At 47.3% G+C, this 16,499-nt stretch overlaps 1 protein-coding gene across 5 annotated transcripts in view; it reads left to right on the forward strand.

The window, feature by feature from the left end:
* CCNJL (cyclin J like) overlaps positions 1 to 16,499 on the forward strand; it is a 58,844-nt gene that overhangs the window by 26,716 nt on the left and 15,629 nt on the right. For 4 of the 5 annotated variants that reach the window (XM_047091672.1, XM_047091663.1, XM_047091656.1 and 1 more), the window contains one exon: positions 3,169 to 3,382. In XM_047091672.1, coding sequence (XP_046947628.1) covers positions 3,169 to 3,382 — 214 coding nt within the window. Of the gene's footprint in view, positions 1 to 3,168; positions 3,383 to 13,679; positions 14,301 to 16,499 lie in introns of those variants that run through there. The other variant, XM_047091682.1, reaches the window with a different exon arrangement.

Consider the following 16,499-nt stretch of genomic DNA (forward strand, 5'->3'; position numbering starts at 1 on the left):
TACTTTATGTTTGTATGGATTTGCCTATACTGGACATACCATATAAATGGGATCATACAATATGTGGCCTTTTATGACTAGCTTTTTTTCACTTAGCATAATGTTTTCAAGGGTCATTCATATTCTTTCCTTTTTATGGCCAAGTAATATTGCGTGGTGTATGGATACATTTTGTTTTTCCATTCATCAGTTGATGCACATTTGGGTTGTTTCCATTTGGAGACTGTTAGTGATGCAGGTTGGCTGCATCCGAGGACCCAGAGGAAATCCTGCAGGACCAGCCAAGAGGGTCTTTGGCTTCTCACAGGATAGAAATTAAGCACAAGCCGAGAGGAAGTGAGAGCAGCATTTATTGAGGACATAAAGCAGATACAGACAGAGTGGGCGACTCAGAAAGGAAAGAGGTGTGAGTCTCATGTTTGCTTGGGGTCTGGGGTTTTCATTGAGGATTATGGTCAATGCACGTGTCTTCTCAGGCATCCATCAACAAAGAGAAGTGTTTAGGTGTCCTCCATCAGTCACTTATGCCCTGGAGCGAATGGTCTTGGTGAGTCAGTGGTCTTGGAAAATGGTTCACGAGGACCCACCTCATCACTCCTTAGATGTTATCTGCTGCGCTGAATGACTCCAAAGAAATCATTAACTCCATGCCCTTTATAAGGAGGACATACATTATCTGTACCATAAAGTGTGTGTAGAGTGGAGGTATAGGTCCTAGCAAGAATAGAGGCAACAAAAAAGTAGTCTTTCATGGGGTCCATTCAGTTTCCCTATCTTGTTATGAATAAAGCTGTTAGAAACATTCCTATACAAGTTTTTGTGTGTCCATGTTTTCATTTCTCTTGGGCATACAGCAAGGATTGGAATTGCTGGGTCACGTGCTTCCTCTGTGCTTCACGTTTTGAGGAACTACCAGAGTAGCACCACAGTGGCTGCACCATTTTACCTTCCCACCACCAGTGGATGAGAGTTCCAGTTTGTCACATCCTCACCAACACGTGTTTATTTTCTGATTTTGTTTTTCTAGTAGCAATTGTAATGGGTGTGAGGTGGTATCTCACTGTGGTTTTTGATTTGCATTTCCCTAATGATTGAGTGTTGCGCATCTTTTCATGTGCTTATTGGCCATTTCCATGTCTTCTTTGCAGAAATATCTATTCAGTCCTTTGTCCATTTTGAACTGCGTTGTCTTTTTATTGTTGAGTTGTGGGAATTCTTTATTCTGGATACAGCCTCTTATTGATACATGATTTCCAAACATTTTCTCCCGTTCTGTGGGTTGTCTTTTCACTTTCTTGATGTTGTCTTTTGAAGCACGAAGGTTTTACATTTTGAAGTCCAAGTTAGATGATCTTGCTTCTAGTTCTGTTGCTTCTAGTCACATCAAAGAAACCATTGCCTAAGTGATGAAGATTTGTTCCTTTTGTAAGAGTTTGATGGTTTTAATCTTCCATTTAGATGTATGTCTATCTTATTCTAGGTTATATCCCCAGTGCCTAGAATAATGTCTGATGTATAGAAGGCACTCAATACTTACCGAGTTAAATGAATGAATTAATATATTTTGAAAGAATAAATGAATGAATGAATGAACAGATATCTCTTGTCCCAGAGCTGTTGCTATCTCAGTAGAGCCACACTGAGAAAGTGGCGTGATACAGACAAGGGGCTCCAGTCTGTTTTAATCTCACCCCCAGGGAACCTGCCTTTAGTAAGCTCTCACAGTTCCTTTTCTGCCAGTTCCCCCTTTCCCACTGTCCCTCAATTTTGCTTCTCTTTAGTTTCCCTACTTGACAAAATATAGCTACGGCATTTCCTAAATAAATCATATCTGGCCTACTTTGGTTAAATTGCAAATATAGCAGATATATAAGAAAATTTTTCCTGTCATTAAAAATCTTGGTTGGCTTGATATTTCTCTTGTTGGCTTATGTTGGAGAAATAAATTTGGATAACATGGCAGTGTACAAATTACAAAGTAAAAGTTGCCTCCTTGGGTGGAGGGAAATATGTTTGGAATTTACTTTTAGAAAAAAAATGTATGTGCATGCAGAGAGAGAAAATGTAAAATGAAAACTGAGGAGCCTGGGTGAAGGGTATTTCAGGAGTTCTTTGTACTATTATTTTAACAGCTTTTTGTGTATTAAATATTTTTTAAATGTTTTGTTTTTTTTTTTATTTTTTATTTTTTTTTTAATTTTTTTTTTTTAATTTTTTTTTTCAACGTTTATTTATTTTTGGGACAGAGAGAGACAGAGCATGAACGGGGGAGGGGCAGAGAGAGAGGGAGACACAGAATCGGAAACAGGCTCCAGGCTCCGAGCCGTCAGCCCAGAGCCCGACGCGGGGCTCGAGCTCGCGGCCCGCGAGATCGTGACCTGGCTGAAGTCGGCCGCTTAACCGACTGCGCCACCCAGGCGCCCCTTGTTTTTTTTTTTTAAAGAAAGAGAGAGAGAGAGTGCAGGGGAGGGGCAGAGAGAGAAGGAGAGAATCCCAAGCAGGCTCTGTACTACCATCACAGAGCCCGATGTGGGGCTCGAACTCACGAGCCGTGAGATCATGACCTGATCCGAGATCAAGAGTCAGATGCTTAACCAACTGAGCCACTCAGATGCCCCATATATTAAATATTTTTTAAAATTCATCTCTCACAATCCCACCCAGAGAGGCAATTAGGCTGGGGTCCCTGAGAGGTCACTGTGTGCTGGGTGTTTACATTCATTTTCTATTTAATCCTCCCCTCAGCTGTTGAGGAAGAGGCAAAGGTGAAGGCAGGGGACCGTGCTGGCACGACTTGGTTGAGTAGTGCAACTGGAATTGGGATGCGGGTCTCTGACCTCCAGGCCTATATTCTTTTATGGCTTATATATCTCAAATACTAATCCTTTCCCCAGGGAATGACTGGTGTCTTTGGTGCCGATTATCTCCTTCATGTGCCTCTGTCATCATATCCTTGACACTTCACGAGCCTGTGCTCACTGAGGGCAGATGGGAGATGGTCCAGGAGTTTCTGGAATAGAGGGGCTGCCATCCTGGGACTTGAAGGGTCTTGAGGGAATCACTGCCCCTCACCAGCCAGCAGGCAGGCCCCCGTGTCTCGCTTTCCTGGGGCATCCGAGGCTCTTAGGAGGCAGCCCTGACCCCCCTTCTGTCCCTCCTGTCCTCCAGGAGCTGAAGCTGCCCGCCTTCCGAGCCCACTCCCCACTGTTGAAGAGCCGCCGGTTCTTTGTGGACATCCTGACCCTGCTGAGCAGCCACTGTCAGCTGTGCCCCTCGGCCCGGCACCTGGCTGTCTACCTGCTGGACCACTTCCTGGACCGCTACAACATCACCACCTCCAAGCAGCTGTATGCCGTGGCGGTCTCCTGCCTCCTGCTCGCAAGTATGTGGAAACCGCTGCTTCCCACCCACCCCCCCCCCTCCTTAGAGCCTGGGTGCTCCTGAGTCATTTTACATTTCTGAGGTCTTTGCACATCTTCTGTGTCCATCCTTTGCTGAATGCAAACTATAGTCATAATAATCAACACTTTCTTTAGCGTCTGTAATGTTCCAGGCTAAGTGATAAGGATTTTAGCATCTTGATTTTAATGCATCCACACCATGACCCAAGGAGACAGAGAGACAGATACTTGTAGTACCCCCATCTTACCGAGACATAGAGAGATTAAGAAGCTTGCCTTGGGTCATCTAGCTAGTATATAGCAGACACAGTTTGGGCCCAGAACTGCGTGGTGCCAGAACCTGTACTCTTAAGGCAGTGTCACCAGAGGCATAGGGCCTCTGAGTGTGCTATTAGGGGAATGTATGTTAGGGGAAACCCTAACAACCACTGTTCTTAGAGGTATGTAGAAATGTGACTGCTTGATTGGGGCCAACCAAGACCCATTGTGTTGTTACCAGGCCTGGACACCAGGCCTCAATCGTCCATTGAGGCCCAACAAAAAACACAGCATAGCTGTCTGTCTGTCTGCCTCAGTAGGGACTACCGCCTGACTATGCTGCTCAGGTCATGTGCTTAAAACACAGTTCTGTCATGCCATCCTGCTACTTAAAATCGCCCCCTGGTTTACCAACAATCTGAGGATAGGGATCGTCTATCAAGGTCCTGTCTGTCTGACCTCATACATTTCCCCTCTTCAGGCACTGAATCCCAGCTAGGCCCCCTCCTGTCACAGAACTTTGCCCATGCTGTCTCCTCTGCCTAGAAAGCTTCCCCACCCCACCTGTCTGGACCCAATTAAATGTCACTCAGGCCCCACATCCTTGAGAAAGCCTTCCCCCACACACTCAGCAAATACACATTTCCATGGCATCATGCACTCTTAATTAACACCCACCCCCGCTACTAAACAGTAAGTTTTGGGGAGGGAAAGGAACCTAGTACATCATAAGACCTGAAAAAAATATTTGTGGAATAAAGGAAATGAATGAAGCTAGAGGTTCCTTCCGAGCTGGGCTTTCACACCTCTCCAAGGTGCCCTTAACGGAAAGGAGTGACGTGCCCCAAAGTGGCTAGCTACAATCATGACATTTCCTTGACATCTAGTATTTTCTTCTTACAATTCAGTCAGAGTTTACATTCTCCTCTACAATATGTTATCATGCTGTTTTATTATATTGGCCCCTCTCCAATCCTTGAGTCCCACCGATGCCACAAGAGGATGGTACCCATTTTCTCCTATGGCTCTGTCCTCGGCATGCTGCCCTGAACCCCTGTGGCCACGATCACCCAGTTCCAGAAGCACAGCTATAGAGTTTTAAACATTCTGTATTGTTTTCCACCATGGCACTTTCCACCTGTTAGTCTAATCCCTTTGGCTGCTTTGGGTGTACAGTCTTCCAATTTGATTTGCTCTACCTTGGGCCAGCTGATTTCCTGTGTTCTACAGAGAAGTCAGTCTTGCTGGGTGGGAATCCAGTCTGCTTGGTACCTCAAAGTCCCAAAACAACATGTAGCTCTCTTCCGTCTTGGGAAGAGATGCAGGGCTTGCAAGATATCACTGTCGGCCGAGGGCAGAACGGGCATCACATTTCAGGCGGCCTAGGAGAAGTCCGCGCCATGGCCTTTGGCCTGCTGCTGTCTGTGATCTATGGGCTGCATCGAGGCCCCATGGGGGCAGGGGACTTAGATTTCCATGAGGCCATGGAGGCTGTCCTCCAGCGTCTGTCTGGGGAGCTGGGACGTGAGGCGCACACTGGAGACTCCTTTGTGCTGCCGCCGTCATGGCAGAGGGAAGAGGGCCTTTCAGACAGAGAGGCAGACACCCCCACCCACATGTCTGAGGGCAGCAGCCAGCCTGGGGCAGCAGGAACGGATTTTTCAGGACACCTGCCATATGCTCAGAGGCCCAAGGAAAGAAAAGTTTCCATGACAGCCTGAAATCCTATTCATTGCTCCCTCCCCTCTCCCCAGGCTGACTATTAGCCACAAGGGGGGGGGGGGGTGGTCACCTTGCCTCAGGAAGTTTTGAGTTCTGCTAATTCTGTACCAGATAATTCCTAGATAAGAAGAGTAACATTTCTTGCACCCACCTGTCAGTTTTTCAGTTTTTAGAGCTGTTTCCAGATTAGAGCCTTTGCACAGATGGAACCTTCTCACCTACCTGCAGCCCCCTCTGCCCCCATAAATCAAGGGTCAGTCAGGGGTCCATATCTTGGTCAGACCAGTGGAAGTCAAGGGTCAGACCAATGGAAGGAGGTGGAAAAGCAAGAGCTTATAGGTTGTTCCATGGTGGACTTGGTCTTCCTATGATTGAGTTAACTGTTCATGTAACCTACACGGGATAGAATCCTACCATAAATATAATCTAGATGTAAGTATACTGTAAATATAGTAGAGCCACTGTCTTCTTTAATCTTTCATCTTTTACAGCTTCCCAGCCCCTCTTTTTGTTGTTGTTATAGCTGTTTAATTAAAAGGATAATTTGGCAGCATGGAGACCCCACAACTTCCAGGTGAATGGGCTTTGTCAGCGTGCCATAACTGTCATCCTCGTGGCCACAGCTTTATTACTTACTAGCCCCTTTCTCCACACCCAGCTGTGTGTCAAGCACTTAACACCCATGTCTCATGGAATCCTCCCAACCAGCCTATGTGGTTGTGCTGTCATCTGCCCATTCCGTAAGCTCAGAGAGGCTGAGTAACTTGCCTATGATCACACAGCTCAGGACTTTTGTTTGTTTTTTAAATGCGGTAAAATTCATATCACAACATGAAATTTACCATTTTAGCCATTGTGAACCATACAGTTTCACGGCGTTTAGTACATCCATTCACACTGCTGTGCAACTGTTGCCTCTCTCTAGTTCCAGAACATTTTCATCCCCCTGAAAGGAACACTTGTATCCATTAAGTGGCTACTTCCCATTCCTTCCCACTCACAGCCGCTGGCAGCCATTAATCTGTGTTCTATCTGTACGGATTTGCCTGTTCTGGACATTTCGTGTGAAAGGAATCCTACAGTACATGACCTTTTGTCTGCTTTCTTTCACTTAATGTTTTCAGGGTTCATCCAAGTTGTAGCGCACATCAGTCCTTCATTCCTTGTCATGGCTGAATAACACTGTTGTATGGGCATACCACAATTTGTTTATCCATTTATCTGTTGATGGACATTTGGGTTGTTTCCACCTTTTGGCTGTTATTATTAGTGCTGCTATGAACATTCAGTACCAGTTTTGTTTGAACACCTGTTTTCAGTTCTTTTAGGCAGAAGCCTAAGAGTGGAATTGCTGATTAGAATTGGCTCTTCAGTGTTGAACTTTTTGAGGAAACCCAGAGTTTTGCTTTTGCCTAGCTACTGCTGCTCCGAGATGACTGGGTGTTGAGTGCTTGGCCAGGGCATGAAGCAACCTGAGAAGGAGAGAGGGTGGGGAAGAAAACCAAAAAGGCAGGAGACATGACCAGGGTGGCCTTTTTGGTAGGGCAGCATGGCCTTAAATGTGAGACGTTGTTATTACAATCAAAAAGGTGTGAGATACATTTTTATTATTAAAAAATCCAAAAGATACAGTAGTATAAAAATTCATTTCCGGGAAGTCTTGGTGGCTTAATCAGTTGAGTGTCCAACTCTTGATTTCATCTCAGGTCATGATCCCAGAGGTGTGGGATTGAGCCCTGCATCGGGCTCCATGCCAAACATGGAGCCTGCTTAGGATTCTCTCTCTCCTTCTCTCTGCCCCTGTCCCACTTGTGTGTGTGTGCTCACACTCTCTCTCGCTCTCTCTAAAAGAAAAAAGAAAAAAAAATTGTTTTCCCCAAACCCATAGTCCTTTTGCCACAGTTTGGTATGTATACTTCCAGACCCAAACATACTTATGTGTTTTCATAATTGGGAAAATAAATCTATTTTTATTGACAAGGTGGTAAAAAGAATCCTAGATCACACCCATATAAACTGCCCAGTAAACAGAATTGCAAGATTCCCTCCCTTTCCCCCATTGCATCGTACTTTCTCTTCTGGATTGTGAGCCCCATCCTGCCCCTCACTGACTGCTTCTGGTATGTGAAGCGGGAAAAGTTAAGGGTGACAAGTTTGTTTCTTGGGGTAAAGTTCTGACTTTCAGGCTTTTGTAGGTGAGGCTGAGTCCTCTGCTAGCCTTCATTTCAGCCCTCCTCCTCCCCAGAAGAGGGAAGCATCAAATGTGAGGGCAGAGTATCCTTTAGCTCACAGTGAATCTGTCATGCTGTGATGCATGTACCTACAGAAAGGCTCACCTTCCCACTGCAAATTTTGTTTTAATTTTTTTAAATGTTTCTTTATTTTTGAGACACACACACACACACACACACACACACACACACACACAGTGTGAGCAGGGGAGGGGTAGAGAGAGGGAGACACGGAATCCAAAGCAGACTCCAAGCTGTCAGCACAGAGCCTAACTCAGGGCTCAAAACTCATGAACTGTGAGAACATGACCTGAGCTGAAGTCGGATGCTCAACCAACTGAGCCACCCAGGTGACCCCAAAATTAGAAATAGTATACTCATTTGGACAGTGAGATTCACAGAATAAAGTAAAAAATCTGCTGCTTATCCCACTCACCAAAAATACCTTCTGGGAGTAGTTTCTTATGTCTTTTTCCAAAATTGATCTACTGTAATTCCTCATAATTCAAAGATTCCATACTTGCGAATTGACTAAAATTTGTGGGGTTTTTTCTTTATTTTGAGAGAGAGAGAGCAGGGGAGAGGCAGAGGGAGAGGGAGAGGGAGAGGGAGAGAGAGAGAGAGAGAGAGAGAGAGAGAGAGAGAGAATCCCAAGCACTCTCAGCACAGAGTGTTGTGGGGCTCAGACTCTCAAACCGTGAGATCATGACCTGAGCCGAAGTTGAGAGTCAGGTGCTTAACCGACTGAGCCACCCAGGTGCTCCTCACTAAAATTTGTTTGTAATCTCAAAATCCATACTCACAGAACTTTGGCGGTCATTCGTGGACATGTGCAGAGGCACCCAGTGTGCACGTTCCCAGCTGAGGAACAAAGACAACACTCTGCCTTCTTGATTCAGCTCTCATGCTTAAAAACAAGGGTCCTTGGGGCGCCTGGGTGGCGCAGTCGGTTAAGCGTCCGACTTCAGCCAGGTCACGATCTCGCAGTCCGTGAGTTCGAGCCCAGCGTCAGGCTCTGGGCTGATGGCTCAGAGCCTGGAGCCTGTTTCCGATTCTGTGTCTCCCTCTCTCTCTGCCCCTCCCCCGTTCATGCTCTGTCTCTCTCTGTCCCAAAAAAATAAATAAACGTTGAAAAAAAAATTTTTTTTTAATAAAAAAAATAAAATAAAAACAAGGGTCCTTTTCTCAGTCTGTTTAGTGCCACATTTTCTCATTTTTCTGCTTGTTGGTGGTTTTACTGCTTAATACAGCCCCCAAGAAGCATAGCGCTGAAGTGCTGTCTCGCATTCCTGAGTGCAAGGCCATGATGTGCCGTTCAGACAAAACCTGTGTGCTAAATGAGGCTTGTTCAGGCGTGAGTTACAGTGCTGCGGGCTGTGGGTTCGGTGATAATGAATCAACAGTATATTGAACAGAAATACACAGAACCAGGTTCTGTGTTGATCGATTGATGAAAACATGACCAGTGGCTCACAGGAACCTAACCCTGTACTTCCCTAGGAGTCCGGTTCTGGGTTCACTAGTTCCGCCTTTCCCAGTGACTTTATGGAACACAGCTTCTGCAAGTAACCAGAATCAATTGTGTATTTACACAAGTGGGTTAATACCAAGAGTGCTTTCTTCGTAGCACATCAAGAACATCTTTCCTGTCAGTCTGTCTGGGTTTACCTTACTCTTCCTTGACTGCAGAGTTCTCTATATCATAAACACTGATGTCTGTTTGATTACTCCACTGTCGGTGGCCATTTAGATTGCCATCTGGTTTTTTCACTACTGTCAACAGTACGACGACAACTATCCTTTTCCCTGTATCTTTGTACAAGGAAGTGTGAGAAAAATGCCCACAGATGGAAATGCTTGGGTCAAAGGTGTGTGCGTTGTGTGCATGTAAGATTTTGATAGGAAGCACTAAATTGCCTCGTGAATGACAAGATCCCTTTTCTTAAATTGAACTTAATTTGTGGGAGCGTTTGGAACCACACTTCTCTACCTCAAGAAACCATCAGTAGAGGAGCAGTGTCCCTCCCCCATGCCAGCCCCCCACCTGTGTCTACTTATGGCTTTCCTTCTGTGCTCCCAGCAGGGAGTACCTTTGCATCCCTCCTGCTGCCTTGCCCTGTCCAGGATGCCCAGATGAGAAATGAGTTCCCCAGACCAATTGCTTTTAAGACTCCTCAAGCCAGAAATGAATAGTCTCATCTCTTAGCGAAGGTACCAGTGAAAACCACTGCCTACCAAGGGCTTGTGCTCTCTGGGCCTCAGAAAATTCTAGGAGTGGCCCATCTCCGTCCCAGTAAAGCACCTTCACTCCCCCCTCAGTCACCCCTGCATCCTTCCCCTTTCCTCCCCCTGCTTTGATTAGCAACTGCTGCTTCTGAGAAGCAGTTTCTTTGAGAGCAGGGCAGGGGGGCGGTGAGATGTGGGTCTCCCTGTTGCAGACTTGAAAGCAGTCTTAATCTCTCCTGGTGAAGGGGATGAAGGAAGGCAGTACCTTCCTGCTGGGGGAGAAGTTAAACACACCAGCTCTCCCCAAGCTGGGAATAGTCGAAATGCCCCTAGGGTACTAATCGTGGGCAGTGGATGCAAAGGGGGCCGTTTTTCCAGGTGGCCTTTTTCACCGGTGTACTTTAGACAAAGCAAAGCAGGAGATTCATTTACAGGATTAAACCCAAATCTGCAAGGAAATATGGCTGCCCCCATGCAGGAGATAATTCACGGGGGAGTGGCTAGGAGGAATCCTACATTCCCTTCCTGCCATGGTTTCCCATTTCAGAAAATGAAGACGGGTCTTACATTTGATGTGTGCACTTAATATCGACAGTCGTTTATTATTTCCTCCAAAGGCTGTGCAACATCAATGGTGCCTCTTCTAATCAGTAGCATCTTGGTGGTGGCCCCACAGCATGGGCTGGACTGGAAAAAGTGGTCTGTCACCTGAGGGCCACACCAAATACATCCGGACTTGGGGCCCTGATGTTGCAGTGCTGTGAGTGAGGACATGGTGATTTTCCATTTCCTGTTCCCATCTCTGCAGACTGGCAGGCTTAGAGCTATTTTCAGGGGAAGGATTTTGTGTGACATGTTGGTCAGGAAACTGGCTGGGCCGGAAACTCAGAAATTGTACAGTTTGCCTTAGCAAGTTTAGTGCTCAGGCCTGTTTTTCCAGGGCCTGGGGTTCTGGGATCCAAGTAGGGTTTTTCTGTGGCTGAGGAGAGTAAGAGGGAAGTCTTAAGATGCATGGGTTAATTGAAGATGCAATGTTCAGGAGCCCATGACCCCACACAGGTAAGTCATTTAAAAAAAAAAAAAAACAACAAAAAAAACATTTATTGGACCTCTGTTGTATACCAGAAGCTATATACCCATGGAGGCAGTGGCAAAAAGAAGGAATATCTATAGTCCCTGCCACTGAAGATAAGTCATTCCACACACCTTTACCTCCTATGCACTGAGCCTGGGAGATAGTTGGGAGCACAAAACAAATCTAATCCCCATCCTCATGTTGCTTATGATCTGGAGGCATCTCCTAAAGAAGCAGCCTTCAAGCCAGAGACCCAGCAGGTCTCTGGAGACATGCCAAGAATGAGCCAGTGACCCTTCTAAGAAAATCTAAATGTCTTACTTTCAGGAGAATAGCCTGGCCCACATCTTAGCGGGAAGATGACCAAGACATTGACGTCAAGCACCCTGTCTGCTCTTCACACTTATCTGCAGCCTGGCTGCTGAGAGCTAGGCATTTATCTTTCTTTTCTTTTTATTTACTTTAACCTTGAACCCTCTCTGTAGTGAATACTGTGTCTTACCAGTACCTTCTCCCTTGTTACAGTCAGGATTGTGTTATATGCATTCTTCTGTTAATGCCGAAGAGGAAGAACTTTAGAGTCCTAATTCGTTAGTCCTCTTGCCCCCTGGGAGAGCCACTGGAGACTTTTCCAGATTATATCTCTTCCTTGTCTCACCTCAGAGACTCAGGCCGTCCGTGGTGGAGACATTTCGCTCCTCGGGTCACAGCAGCCTGCCCTTCACTGAGCACCCACCACCTAGTCAGCATGAATGGTGACACTACAGGCAGGGCAACTTTGGTTGGCTTTAAAACCACTTTCAGACCCAAAGAAACAGGCCAGCTGTTATACCCCGGGGTGGTGAGATTAGAGAGTATTTTTATGTTAGGTGTGTTTGCCTGGATCTTTTCTTTTTTCTTTTCTTTTCTCTTTTCTCTCTCCTCTCCTCTCCTCTCCTCTCCTCTCCTCTCCTCTCCCCTCCCCTCCCCTCCCCTCCCCTCCCCTTAAGTTTATTTATTTATTTTAGGGGCGCCTGGGTGGCTCAGTTGGTTAAGCGTCCAACTTTGGCTCAGGTCACGATCTCATGGTTCATGGGTTCGTGCCCCGCGTCCAGCTCTGTGCTCAGAGCCTGGAGCCTGCTTCAGATTCTGTCTTTTTCTCTCTTTTTGCCCCCCAACCCCCGCTTGCGCTCTGTCTCTCTCTCAAAAATAAATACACTTTTAATATTTATTTATTTTAAAAGAGAGGAGAGAGAGCATGAGTGGGGGAGGAGAGAGAGAGAGAGAGAGAAAGAGAGACAGAGAGACAGAGACAGAGACAGAGAGAGAATGCCAAGCAGCCTCCACTGTCAGTGCAGAGCCTGATGCAGGACTTGATCTCACAAACCGTGAGATCATGACCTGAGCCGAAACCAAGAGCTGGACATCCAACAGACTAAACCACCCAGGTGCCCCTGCCCAGATTTTTGAGATTGTCTTAAAGAAGTATCTGTTGCCTCTCCCTGCCTCCTGAGTCTTTGATTTAATTATAAGCATTTCAGTGTCTAGACAGGAAAAGTGTCTTCTTTGTCACTTGACATGTTGTTGTTCCTGGAACTCTTCTAGGAAAGTGTGATTTGTGGGCACTTGTAAAGCACAGTCATACTGAGATAGTCTTGGATTAGGACAGACCCATGTTCTGGAACCTTCTCTGGCAGTTACTCTGCCAGTTCTGACTTCTAGGGTCCCATCAATGGTGTCTTCTGAGAATTTTAAAGTTGTTTTTTTTTTTTTCCAAGCGGGAGAGTGATATTTGTTCCTTGTAGAAAATTAGAAAATAGAGAAAAATACAAAGAATAAAACAAAAATTACTTGCAAAATCACTACATTTTTTTTTCTGTAATCAAAACTTGGGGGTAGAGGGCAGATCCTGGCCCCAGTGATCAGGGAATGGTTAGTATGTTGTTTATATGCCAGACCACTGATTCTTTGTATGGATTTCCTCATTTGGTCCTCACAACAGTCTTATAAAATAGGCAGTATTATTTTCTCCACTTGACAGAGGAGGGCTGAGGCCCACTAAGGTGACTTGCCCAAGGGTACGTGGATGGGGACCCAGGTAGCCGTCTCCCTGAGTCCTTGCTCTCAGCCACCACACAACAGCGGCCTTTGTCCTACAGCTGGATTTCTTCCTTCTGCCGCTGCAGCTGGGAGACCTGCTAGCAGGCAGCGAGGTTGCTAGGAAACTCCTGGCTCTCTTTCCTGAGCCTGTAGAGCCACATGTTAGCCAGCCTGGGTGAACACCTCAGTCCTCAGGGACATGTCTCGGGTCTGGAAGCAGCTCACCTTCTAACCTTGAGGGAAGTGGCCAGAGGTGCCTCTCCTCCTCCTCCTCCTCCTCTGTGCTGCAGCAGAGGTCCAGCCAGGACCCCTGATCGCCATGCCAGTGATACTGCAGCCCAGAAGGACGCGCTATCTGCTCTTGGTGCAGCCGCAGCCCCGTCGGGCCTGGCCCACAGCAACCCCCGGTGAGCTGGGAGTGAGCATTCTGCAGAGCAGTGACCTCCATTCGTGGAGAGAGAACTCTGTTCCTCCACATGAAGCACGTGCTCAGTCCTGGCCCCAGCTGCCAGCCATGTACCTGACAAAGGGCCCCCACCCCACAGCCCCTGCTTTTAGACAGTGAAATTGTTTCGTTTCTTTTTTTTTTAAATACTTTTTTTTTTTTAATGTTTATTTATTTTTGAGAGAGAGGGAGACACAGAATCTAAAGCAGGCTCCGGGCTCTGAGCTGTCAGCACAGAACCCGACATGAACCACGAGATGATGACCTGAGCTAAAGTCGGACACTCAATAGACTGAGCCACCCAGGTGCCCCTAGATAGTGAAATTGTTTGTAGAGAGGAGCACAAAGGAACCCAGGATCTGCTGCCACCGTGTGAAGTCATTGTACCAGTTGCTCTGTCCTGAGACAAGGAAGTTCTCGCAGCCAGAAGGGAAGCCAGTGTGTGACCCAGCTGGCCAGACGCCACCCGGACCTGAGAGGCATTTTTACAGTTTCCTCCTGAAGACAGCAACCACCCGCAGCCTCACCTCTAGTCTCTGTTTCCAAAGTTGGACTGAGGAATTGACTCAGCCAGTCAGACGTGTGCTTTCATTCATTCATTGTTTCCTTCAACCTCTTATTGAGCCCTACTCTGTGCCAGAGACTGGAGATACAGCCATGGATGGAACAGCCTGCTTTCAGGGGAGAAAGGAGACAGGCCTGGGGAGGAGGGAGGCACCGTAAGGCATCGTGTGGACGGAGATCTGATCTGTGCTCCACTGTGCTCAGCACAGAGGAGGTACGAGTTTGTGGAGTCTTCTTCAGCGACCGGGACTGTAGACGTTGCTTCCACTCACACCGTCTCCCTCGGGCTGTAAGCCATGGTAAGGACCTTTCTTTGTGTCCTAAGGAAGGATGAAACTCACCCAGGGCAGATCCCAGGTCCACCTTCACTCCAGGTCTACCCGGCTGGCCCCTTTGCCCGGTGTGGCTAAGATCAGAGGCTTTTTCTCCAGGACATTTCCTAATCTCCAGATCCCTGCAGCAGGGTAAGGGCAGAGTGGGAGGGGTGCTCCCAGAGGTCTGCACAGCTTCCCACTCCCCCAAAGAGCACCCAAGCACTGCCTTTAGCTGCAGGGTTTTTGTACTCTGTCCCTGACTTTTTTTCTCCACCGTATCAGATTCTATCCAGAAACTAACCTGTCATGGTCCCTATGACTGCAGTTGCACGGTTGGCCCTGAGTCAACAGAAGTTCACAAGAGCAAGATCCAGTGTTTGGGGGGGAGCACTGGGCACCATTCCAACACGCTGAGCCTTCAAGCCACCTTTGCCCCATCGGCTTGCCCAGCCCTCACAGCCAGTGCATGGCCAGGCCTCTCTAGAACCACGGGTGGTTCATCAGAGTGCCCCTGCCCTCCGTAAAAAAAAAAAAAGTAAAACAGCCTTTCAGAGGGTGCTGTCCTCAGAGTGGCTTCCTGGCTTCTCTGTCACATCACTCAAAATCTGTCTCCCATGGTTCCTCAGGAAGACACTTGCCTGCTGGACGTATGAGCAGTGTGCTCTAGGGAGACAAGGAAGAAGCCCCCTTCTGGCCTCCAGTAAAATACAAAAAGCCAAAGAATTTTTTTAAGTTTATCTGTTTATGTATTTATTTTGAGAGAGAGAAGGAGAGGGGCAGGGGGAGGGAGGGAGGGAGGGAGGGAGGAGAGAGAGAGAGAGAGAGAGAGAGAGAGAGAGAGAGAGAGAGAATGCCAAGCAGGCTCCACGCTGTCAGCATGGAGCCCAGTGCAGGGCTTGAACTCACGAACTGTGAGATCATGACCTAAGCCAAGATCAAGAGTCAGGCACTTAAATGCCTGAGACACCCAGGCTCCCCAAGCCAAAGAATTTTTTAATGAAAAAGCTGGTTTAGGTGGATGGGAAGAGGGTGGTCCTTTATTACAGTAAGTGTCCCGTTAGAGATACACTCTTCAACTTCAGTCCTCTCATTGGAAGGAAAAAGTAGGTCCTGTTGGTTGTACTGATCTGTAGCAGAAAGGCTCTGAGATTAAACTGCTAAACTAGCATAAGCATAGAGGAGGTTGAAGACAAGAGTGTGTGTGGAGAACGGGACTGCGAGGTGGGGAGGAGGCACAACTGGCCTCACACCCACATCTGTGGGAATCCCTGCACCCAGACAGATGTACTCGTTATGGAGACTCTGTGGGATTGTAGGGATCCTCATGACTCTGAGATGCTCTGGACTGTGGCGCCGTTAATTCATCATTTAAAATAAAAAGCAGTTCTTTATTCACCTTATGCCAGATGCTGTGCCACGTCAAGGGGATCTGTGATGTTCTGCAAGACACATGTGACCCCTGACCTCATGGAACACATTGCTGGATTTCCAATTCTGATTTGTCCCCTACCAGCTGGGTGATTGGAGCAGCTCACTCAATCCTTCTGAGCTTGATTCCAAGTGGGAAACGCTCCCAGCCTCCCGGCGTGTTACCAGAATGTGCTGAGTCCATGACACGGAGGCCTCCCCTCCCTGGGTGCTGCCTGTGTTTCTTGGTGCCTGCTGGACTGTGGTGGCACCTGGCAGCAGAATCCCTGTGCACCCAGAATGCATGTCCTGGTTCACGCATGTTCTGTCTCTTGCTGACTAGCTCGGTGACCTGGGAAAGTCCCACGCCTGTGGAGAGGACCCATCTGGGAAAGGCTATGGACCCCGTTGTCCCCTTTGCTTCCCTCTATGTGAACCTTGGAACCTGCAGCACCAGGGTGGAGTTCAAGGTCACAGTCCAGGGGAAGGAGGCTGGAGCCACTCTAGAGTCCAGCATAGCCTGGCCAGGGGCATGGAGTTGGGGTTGGGGAGCCTTTTCTTGAGCTTATTTCTACCCCTTTTTCAGGGCCTGTAAGAAAATGTCTTGCAGCACTAGCTACCAACTTTGGTTCATCTGTACTTACCTAACAGGACTTGAGAAGAAGATCCTGGGTCTGGGGTGCAAAGAATAAGTACCATGTTCCATAAATCATAGAACAGCAGCTGCTGTCATTTATGGAGTGCTTTCTTTGTCCTAGGATCTGTGCCAGTCACGTT

Source organism: Lynx rufus, unplaced genomic scaffold (assembly GCF_022079265.1).
Source record: "Lynx rufus isolate CCGP_SWC_20201006 ecotype Redwood Valley unplaced genomic scaffold, mLynRuf1.p SCAF_1, whole genome shotgun sequence".
In the NCBI taxonomy this organism is placed as follows: Eukaryota; Metazoa; Chordata; class Mammalia; order Carnivora; family Felidae; genus Lynx; species Lynx rufus.